The sequence below is a fragment of the Barbus barbus genome (assembly GCF_936440315.1).
Source record: "Barbus barbus genome assembly, chromosome: 7".
Lineage (NCBI taxonomy): Eukaryota > Metazoa > Chordata > Actinopteri > Cypriniformes > Cyprinidae > Barbus > Barbus barbus.
The window spans coordinates 577236-588055 of NC_136735.1; the positions used below are offsets into that span (position 1 = coordinate 577236).

Genomic DNA, 10820 nt, shown 5'->3' on the forward strand with positions numbered 1-10820 from the left:
CAGGGGTGGTGTATGCGGCCCAAACGCAACACAAAGCGATCCCTATTATGGGAAGCGCTTCTGACAGGGGAATAAGTTCAGGGACAGAATGGTTAACCTGGGTGGATTTTGGGATACCAGCTGCACGTGCATACACCAACGGTACATCCCTCAAGCTGGACACCAGACAGGGGACTCGGAGGATTGACTTTAAATCTCTGGGTGTGACAGACTCTGGCAGTTCGGATGAGACGTGAAGAGACTCTGGCTGAAGAGCTTTGATGGGGTGTGATACTGGTTGATGAGTTGTGATGCGGAGCGACTCTGGCTGAGGGGTTGTGAAGCGGAGTGACTTTGGCTGAAGAGTTGTGAGTTGGGTTAATTCATGATGGTCAACGGTGGTTTGGTGTGACCCTGCGTGGAGAGACGAGACATGGCGTGACTCGGGCTGGAGAGACGAGACATGGCGTGACTCGGGCTGGAGAGACGAGACATGGCGTGACTCAGGCTGGAGAGACGAGACATGGCGTGACTTGGGCTGGAGAGACGAGACATGGCGTGACTCGGGCTGGAGAGACGAGACATGGAGTGACTCGGCTGAGGAGCTGAGACGTGGCGTGATTCATGATGATGAGTTGAGACCTGACGAGATCTTGGCAGATCAATTGTGAGATGGATTGATTCGTTACGGTCAACGGGGACTTGGTTTGATTCACGATGATTAACTGTGGCTTGGTTTGACTCGTGACGATTAACTGTGGCTTGGCCTGACTCGTGACGATCAACTGCGGCTTGTCTTGACTCGTGACGATCAACTGGGGCTTGGCTTGACTTTTTAACATAGGCTGGGACTTGACTTGGCTCTTTAACATAGGCTGGGACTTGACTTGGCTCCTTAACGTAGGCTGTGGCTTGACTTGGCTCCTTAACGTAGGCTGTGGCTTGACTTGGCTCCTTAACGTAGGCTGTGGCTTGACTTGGCTCCTTAACGTAGGCTGTGGCTTGACTAGGTTCCTTAACGTGGGCTGGGACTTGACTTGGCTCTTTGACATAGGCTGTGGCTTTACTTGGCTCTCGAACAATGGCTAGGACTTGACCTGGCTCGTGACCGGCAGCAATGATGCTATGGGGTAGTGTTGTGGTCGCCATTTTGTGAGCGTGCTCTAGCGCAGCTGTAATCAAACAATTGGGTGCGGTGTCTCGTTCCTCCGCGACCCCCACAGTCAATGCTGAACCAACAGTCCACAGAACATAATCCAGAAAATGACTCCGTGACAAACGAGGAGCCTTATGAATTACTTTTGATTTTAATGGCTGGTTAAGGCCATCAAAAAGAAAGGTAACACTTTATAATAACGTCCAGTTATAAGTCATTTATAAGTGATTAGTTAATGATTAGCTAATCATTTACAAAACATTCATAAGCGATTAATAAGTGATATGCTAACAATTTGTGTATGTTTTGTTAATTCATTTAAAAGTCATTTACAAGTAATTAGCTAATGATGAACTAATCATTTACAAAACATGACTATGCATTCATAGATGATTAATAATTGATATGTTAATATTTTTATCTATGTTTTGTAGAATAAGTTTTGAATCATTTACAAGTAATTAGCTAATGATGAACTAATCATTTACAAAACATAACTATACATTCACAAATGATTAAGTAATATGCTAACGATTTATAAATCTGTCATAAGTTATCTTTAAATATAGCATCATGAAATAATCAAACAGATCCTTAATGGTTAACAGTTACTAGTTAATATATTATTAATCACTTATAGATCATTGAAATGTCAACATTGTACTATTATCTCAATAAACATTATAAATCATTTACAAAGCTTTCTGCATCCCCTAATCTAAAGTGTAAACTACTCATCAGTTGTAAATGTTTTACAAACCTTCCAGGTTACAGGTTGTTTGTGAATATATATATATATTTACGCACACACGACTGGAAACCATAAAGTTTGTAAAACATTTACAACTGATGATTAGTTTACACTAAACAACTTGTGTTTCAGACCATTGTTTTGACTTTTCATTCCTCATCTTTACTTTATTCCTTTTTTTCTTAACAGGAGGTGTTTTAAACAGTGCGTCATCACTCACATAATCTGTATTAATTTCTTCTTCAGTCAACCGTTTAGCTGCTTTGACAGAATCTATTACTGTTTCCCCCCTTTGTCACCTCGGGTTCTCCCCCCCCCAGCATAACTCGTTCCTGCCTCTGGCGCAATAGACGCACCTTCAACCTGATCACATTCAGCCGAAGCAGTGACAACAGCATCTACAACCTCTTCATCAGCCGCTACATGAGCGCTTTTATCCGCGGTCTGTACCCGACAAGAACTTCCAATGTGCCCCTCTGCTCCACATTTAAAACATTTCATAGTCTCAGAACTTGCATACACAAAATAGTCAAAGCCATCAATTTTGAATTTAAGTGCCACACTTAGATCCTCTACTTCACTTTTAAGGACCATAAAGACTTGTCGTCTAAAGGAGACTACGTGTTTAAGTAAAGGGGATTTATAGCCTAGCGGAACTTTCCTCATTTGTGAAACAATTTTTCCATGTCTAGACAATTCCGTTGTCAACAATTCATCTTTTATAAACGGGGGAACATTGGATAAAATTATCTTTTTTGCCGGTTGGACTAAGGGAATTACTGGAGTAAACGTCTCCTGAATAATAACTCCGTTTTCCACCACCCTGTTTACTTTCTCAACGTTATCTAAAAAGATCACCACAGCGCTATTCATTCGAGAGGCTGACATTATACTGTCGTGTCCAACAATCTGTCCGACCGCTAAACTGCAGTCTTCAACTGAGCAATTCATTACAGGCGCGATCTTGATACCATGCCGGCGAGAAAGCCGCTCATAGCTCATGCGCTCTGAAGACGCCATTGTCAACCAGCACGCGCTGGAAGACTGCGCTTCCTAAACACCTCACGCAAGACTAAGTTAAACTTTCACAGACAGAAGCAAAAAAAGTAGCTTGAAAAAAAGGAAAAGAAACTCACTCACACACACCGAAGAACTCTCACCCACACGCTCCTCACACTCACTCAGCAGACTGAGAGACTCCTCACCATTAAGACCACTTTCTTGCTGGCTATCACCTCTCTGAGGAGGGTGGGTGACCTTCAGGCCCTGTCTACGGCCTCTATTGACTTTGCGCCCGGCATAGCGAAAGTATTTCTCTACCCCCGTGTGGGGTATGTACCTAAGGTCCCATCGGTCGTACCACAGCCAGTCGTAATCCAGGCCTTCTGTCCTCCTCCCTTCAGGGAGCCAGACCAGGAGAAGCACAACTGTATGTGTCCAGTGCGAGTAATGGGCACGTACATCCACAGCACATCCCTGTGGAGGAAATCGGACCAACTGCTTGTGTGCTATGGTCCCCCTAAGAGGGGTCTTCCTGCTACAAAGCCCACTCTTAGCAGGTGGATAGTGGATGCCATCTTTCTGGCATACGAGGCCTTTGAGCGTCCCCCGCCGCTGGGAGTCAGAGAGCACTCGACCCGAGGTGTGGCGGCCTCCAAGGCCCTCTGGGCAGGTATCCCGGTTCAGGACATCTGCAACTCTGCTGGGTGGTCCACGCCCCTGACTTTCGCCAGGTTCTATAACTTCGACATCCAAGCCACTCCAGGCTCATCCGTCCTCTCTTCCTGACACCAGTCAGCTTGTCAGTCAGCATTGGAATCTCGTTCCCATAAGTGTTTCGACGCAGCTCGAAGTTCCTGGAAGGGAACGTCTCAGGTTATGTATGTAACCATGGTTCCCTGAAGGGAACGAGACGCTGCGTCGCGTAGCCACACTTCCGGCATCCCTGCCCGCGCTTGCTTCATGACTTGAAGCTGACGCCGGCTCTTCCGCACGTGCTTTTATACTTCCTGGTCGTGACAGCACCCCGCCCGTGACGCCTCGCCCTCCTTCGGACTGATTGCACATAATATTCAGAGCATCGTCACGCTGAAGGCGTTCCCATAAGCGTTTCGACGCAGCGTCTCGTTCCCTTCAGGGAACCATGGTTACATACCTGAGATGTTTTTGTGGTTTATGGGGACTCTCCATAGGCGTAATGGTTTTTATACTGAACAAACTGTGTGTGCTATTGCCCTACACCAACCCTACACCTAAACTTAGCCCTCACAGGAGACTTTGTGCATTTTTCGATTTTTTTCAAAAAAACACCATTTAGTATGTTTTTTTAAGCCTTTTGAATTACGGGGACATAGGCAGTGTCCTCATAAACCACCTTCATATTGTAATACCTTTGTCATACCCATGTCATTATACAAATTTGTGTCCTCATAAACCACATAAACATGCACACACACACACACACAGAGAGAGAGAGAGAGACACACACACACACACACACAGAGAGAGAGAGAGAGAGAGAGAGACCCACACACAAAACATAGCTCAGCATAAAGCACAGATCATTTAAAAAGCAATAAAATGGACTGGAATTTTTTTTTTTTTTTTTTTTTTTTTTTTTTTTGATGTGATACAGTAAAACATAAATACTGAATGACAAGATATTTAAAAACAACAACAACAAAACAGAATACATATGAAACATGGCCAACATTTGGATAAAATTAATAGTTGGTATACTGTATACACAGACTATTTTGAAATAATTTATTATTATTTTTGTTATGAATGTGTTTTTTTTTTCTCTTGTTTATTAAATGTGAACTTTCCTGTTGATGATCTTTTATGTTCTGAAGGTGTTTGTACAATATAATTACAGTTTCTTTAAAAAAATATATACTATTATTTGTATACTGTATATATGCTATATTGTGTTATATAATTCCACTGAAATGCAGTGCCTCAGGTCAGACACCTCGTGAAGCTGAACACATGTTTTGTGAAGAGCCAGATCTTTGTGAGGAGCTGGAGCAACAGAGCTGTAACCCTCATAAATCAGAGCTGCTGGCTCAATGACTCAGGTCTGTGAGGAGCTGGAGCTCTTTCATTGGTCTCAGTGACCCGAGCCGGTCAAAAGTCAGCGGAGGTGTCAGGGCCGCGGTCAGCGCATGAAAGGCCCGGGGCTCCTCATAGGACAAAGAGCTGGATCTGCTTTCCCAGCGGGCTTTGCATACTAAAGCATGAGAGAGGAGCTTCATCGCCTGCAGAGCCTGGGACAAAAGCCTCCTCGTCCGCTGGATTTGTCTCACATAGGAGATGGTCCAGGCTCCTCTCCTGACGACGTTTGTGCAGCTGCTGGCGCTCATGAAGCCCTGGACCCCACTCATGCGGCTCTCCGGATCTCCTCTCGGACTCCTCTGCTCTCTGCTCCTCATGCGGCTCTCTGCTGCGCCAGATCATCCAGGAGTCTGTCCCAATCACCTCAACCTGAACCTGTGGGTGGATGCGCAGAGCACCTGTGAGAGGGAATGCCAGACCGACCAGGTGAACACATCGTTTTCTGATAACAGCCGTCACTCAATAGAGCAGAAACACACAGCACAAAACTACACTTCCTCTGAAAGACAAGCAGGACTTCTTTAGCACCTAATGAGACTGTCATAGACCTGTGTCATGTTACATTTCATCTTAATCCACTTTTTTCATATGTGTCCCTGCAGCACAAAACCAGTCTTAAGACGCTGGGGTATATTTGTAGCAATAGCCAACAATACATTGTATGGGTCAAAATTATTGATTTCTCTTTTATACCAAAAATCATTAGGATATTAAGTAAAGATCATGTTTCATGAAGATATTTTGTATATTTCTTAGCGTAAATATATCAAAACATAATTTTTGATTAGTAATATGTATTGCTAAGAACTTCATTTGAACAACTTTAAAGGAGATTTTCTCAATATTTAGATTTTTTTGCACCCTCAGATTCCAGATTTTGAAATAGTTGTATCTCAGACAAATATTGTCCTATCATAACAAACCATACATCAGTGGAAAGATTATTTATTTATTTGAGATAAATATCAATTTTGAAAAATTTACCCTTATGACTGGTTTTGTGGTCCAGGGTCACATTTCATGTATTTATATTTATATATTTTTTGGTGCATGAATATACAGTTAAATGCAGTCCTGAAAATAGTGTCTTCTGCTGCTTTATTTGATCAGAAATACAGTAAAAACAGTGAAATATTATTTCAATTTCAAACATCTGTTAAACTGTAATTTATTTCTGTGATCTGCAGCTGTATTTTCAGCATCATTACTCCAGTCTTCAGTGTCACATGATCTTCAGAAATCATAATATACTGATTTACTGATCAACAAACAGCTCTGATTATTATCAATGTTGAACACAGTTGTGCTGCTTCATGAAGTGAGGAAACAGAGTCTCTTTGTCAGGGGTCACAGATGAACAGCGTTTGAAGGACCGCGTGTGTTTGGCTTTCTTCAGTCGGCTCAGTTTTGCTGTGAGCTGCGGGGGTTTTGTGGCTGTTCTCCTGAATTCACACCCTGCAGTCTAAATCCCGTACATGCTGCACTTTTACACGTAGATTCACACTCAGACAGGAAGTCACTTGCAATTTGGGCTCATTTTAAAACAAGGTTTGCAGTTTGTCGCCATATGTTGAGTCTGTGTGTGTGTGTGTGTGTGTTGTTCACAGGTTCGTAGTGTGTGTGTGTTCTCAGACCAGTATAATAATATACATGTGGGTGTGTTGCATTTGAGAAGAGCTAAATTTGTCTGTGTGTTTGAAGTACTTTGAAAGGATGTTGTAAGGAACCAAATGCTGGTTGATTCCTTCCTGGGTCTCCAGACCTTCCCTGCAGTGAGTATAAATGACCAGTTACAAGTACAGGACTCTAGGGCAGCGTAACATTATGTTTTTGATTATGAAATATATAATGAAAACAGTGGTCCCCTGGAGTTGTGTCACTGGTGTTACCGCTTAACAAAAGTCTTTTATTTTGTAATAAAAATCACACTGATGACATCATTGGGGGAAGTCGTGGCCTAATGGTTAGAGAATTGGACTCGTAATCGAAAGGTTGCGGGTTCGAGTCCCCGGCCGGCAGGGATTGTAGGTGGGGGGAGTGAATGTCCAGCGCTCTCTCCACCCTCAATACCACGACTGAGGTGCCCTTGAGCAAGACACCGAACCCCCAACTGCTCCCCGGGCGCCGCAGCATAAATGGCTGCCCACTGCTCCGGGTGTGTGTTCACGGTGTGTGTGTGTGTGTGTGCATTTGTTCACTACTCACTGTTGTGTGTGTGCACTTGGATGGGTTAAACGCAGAGCACCAATTTCGAGTATGGGTCACCATACTTGACAATACGTCACAACTTTTTTTTAATTTTACATTTGACTTCCTCCTTCCCGTTTCTTGAAGATCTATGAAAAAAATGGGCCATGTTTAGTTCACTGTTTCTTTTCAGTAATAAGAAATTCTCAAATTTTTCTCACTCAAACCTATAATACAAATGATTTAAACTAATTAATTTAGTGAGTATACCATGATGGACAACATGTGGTTTGATATTTTGCAGCAGTCATTTTGTAAAAATCATTTTCTTCACTGGTGTTACCTTCCTTATGGATAACAGCAGTGAAGATCAGTATATCAGGTCTAATGTATGTCACTGGTGTTACTGTACTGTTTTTTTTCCGTCACATTAAACAAATAAAATACAATCTACTTATTTCTTGCATTTTAATTATTTTTCTGTAGCTCTGACTACATGTGCTGAAAAACAAAATCGAGAAATAATATTTCATAAAAGCTTTTAATATTGCTAAAGAAGGTAACACCAGTGACAAAAAAATTATACATGTGGTCTTGAAGTAATTGCACAAAAAAGCTAAAAGAAAAAAGCTGACATTTATATGTATTCAGTCAAAAGGTAATCTAATATTGTGGTCTAGGTTTAAGTGTTAAAAAATAAATACATTTTAAGACATCTTGCCATACCAAAAGTGGATTCTGTAGAATGACCCAGGTGTGTTTGTTCGACTTGAAACACCGCTGCACAGACCGATCATTGTACAACATCAAATCACAGCGAGCACGATTCGAAAACATAAGGAGCCGTCTGCTCTCTGTAGCTCTCGTGGATGTCATACAGCCAAAACCTGAATATTTTAGCAATATAGAAATCCTGGCAAGAACGTGTCCTGTAAAAATGGCCTAGCCAACAGACATTCTGTTGACCACAAACAAGTGCATGCCAACTTATTCTACTAAGCCTAACTCTAGTACTCGTATGAGTTAGTTGACATGTAGTTGACATGCAAAGTTTCTTACAGTTAGTAGAATGTCATAAGTGAGCAATCAAAATAAAGCGTAACCAAACAGTTCATTGAAACATGATGCGTGATTTTGAAAACATGTGTACCAACACGTTTGTCTGTTTGTTTGCATGTATCTTTCCACAGGACTGTTAGTTGACGTAGGTGCAAAGTTTATTATAGTTTATAGAATGCGAATCATCACACCATGTCCTAATTACACACAACGTGACAGAATCAATCAAATATCACAGCCAATCAGAAGCGTGTGTGGGTGGAGCCTCTCTGAAAGCACATAATCACCTGAGATTATCTACTGTCGTTAGTTTGTAATGCTGTTGCTCCAGCCGTGACGTTGCAGAAATATAAACTGTTTCTAAAATAGAAATTTTGCGTTTTGCTGTTGCAACTAATTAGGATTAAAAACTTCGATTAACATGGAAAAGATAGCTTTCATTGTGTGTCGCGTCACGTGTAGTTTGAACGCTGTCTCAAAATAAAGCGTAACCAAACAGTTTATCGAAACACGATGCACAGAAAGCTAACAGGTGTTTGCGTGTGTGTTTCCACAGGACTGTGCTGCCTTTGAGAAGTGCTGCACTAACGTGTGCGGCCTGCTGAGCTGTGTGGCGTCGCGCTTCTCAGACGGCTCCTCGGACGACGGTCAGTCAGGGGCGGGAGTCTCGGCCAGCGTCGAGGCCAGCTGCGCTGGGTTCGACTGTGGCCAACAGGGGGCAGTGTGCGAGCTGTGGGACGGCCAGCCGGTGTGTAAATGTCAGGACCGCTGCGAGAGCGAGCCCAGTTTCACCTGCGCCTCTGACGGACTCACCTACTTCAACCGCTGCTACATGGACGCCGAAGCCTGCGTTCAGGGCGTCACACTCACCGAGGTCACCTGCCGCTATCACCTGCCCGGCCCCAAGGCCAGCCCCCTGCCGCAGGACACCACGGCTCAGCCCATGGCCGCTGGATCCGAGCCCTTCCCGCCCGTGCTCTACTCCAGCCCACAGCAGCAGGTGGTGTACCCTGGCGGCACGGCCAGCTTCCACTGTGACGCCATCGGACACCCAAGGCCCAACATCACCTGGGAGAAGCAGTCCGATCGAGGAGAGCGCATCCTCATGCGGCCAGACCAGATGTACGGGAACGTGGTCGTGACCAACATCGGCCAGCTGGTGGTGTACAATGCCCAGGTGTGGGACGCAGGGATGTACACCTGCGTGGCACAGAACTCCGCCGGAGCCCTGCGGGCCGATTATCCACTGTCCGTGGTGCAGCGCTCCGGTGGCGATCTGTTCGACGACCCGGAGGCAGGTTTGCTGCTGGGCCAGCCGTTCTCTCCGGCCGACTGCTGGGCCGGCGTGAAGCGGGGCGAGTGCAGCGAGCAACGCGTGGACTGGTTCTACGACATGGCCCGGGGCGAGTGCCAGGCGTTTGCTCACGGAGGCTGCGAGGATGGCCGAAACCGCTTCGAGACGTACGAGGAGTGCCGGGCGTCGTGCCAGCGGCAGGGTCAGGGCGTGTGTTCGCTGCCGGCCGTGCAGGGCCCCTGCAAGCACTGGGAGGCACGCTGGGCCTACAACAGCCTCGCCAAGCAGTGCCAGGCCTTCGTCTATGGCGGCTGCGACGGCAACGACAACAACTTCCGCACGAGCCAAGACTGCGAAGCCAGCTGCCCGCAGCCCAAGCGGCGTCTGTGCAAACCTTGCAGACCGCGAGGGAAGCTGCTGGCGAGCCTTTGCCGCAGCGACTTTGCCATCGTGGGTCGGCTCACCGAAATCATCGAGGAGCTGGACTCGGGAATCGCGCGGTTCCAGCTGGAGCGGGTGTTGCGTGATGAGAAGATGGGCCTGCGGCTCTTTGAGACGCAGCACCTGGAGGTGCTGCTGACGCGCATGGACTGGAGCTGCCCATGTCCCAACATCACGCAGCACCTCCAGCTCCCCCTGCTGGTGATGGGTGAGGTACAGGACGGCACAGCCGTGGTCCTGCCCCACAGCTACATCAGACCCGTTTCTGACCGACGCCTCGAGAAGATCCATGACCTTCTGCGCAAGAAGACTTGTGAGATTCTGCAGAGGTTCCAGGACTGATGACCCGGGTTCAGTGCGAGGACACATATGTACATACAGTCAAACCAACAATTATTATGACACCAGATATAATGTTTGATATTTTTTACTAGTGGGTGCAGAAATCTACAGTTCATTTAAGGAAGTGAGTATAGCAAATTAAAGTGAACTGTGACATATTACAACCAAAAATTCTTCATACAGTGGACTACCAGTAACATTTGGGATAGAAAAAAATTGGTAGCACTTTATTTTACAGTATGTGTACTTCCCTTGTAAATATCTTGTACCTACAGGCAAATGAGTGGTAACACACAGTACTTACCTGAGTTGTGTGTACATGGTAACAAATAAGAAACACAGCTGTACTTAACAGTCGTTCATGCATGGTAATTAGTTTGTACATACCGACAAGTGTGGGTAAGAACGGTCACTTACAGGTATTGCCCGTACATGGTAACTAATTAGATACTTTACTGTACTTACTAATGTATATACATGGTAAATATGTAGTA

General features: G+C 45.1%; 1 protein-coding gene across 1 annotated transcript; it reads left to right on the plus strand.

Annotated features, from left to right (window-relative positions):
• Positions 1-5318: 5318 nt before the first annotated feature.
• On the plus strand, positions 5319-10326 carry wfikkn1 (WAP, follistatin/kazal, immunoglobulin, kunitz and netrin domain containing 1; the record flags this gene model as incomplete). The annotated part of the gene is made up of 2 exons (XM_079420739.1): positions 5319-5429; positions 8806-10326. The coding sequence occupies 2 exons, from the start codon at positions 5319-5321 to the stop codon at positions 10324-10326; spliced, it is 1632 nt and encodes a 543-aa protein (XP_079276865.1).
• Between the last annotated feature and the right edge of the window lie 494 nt (positions 10327-10820).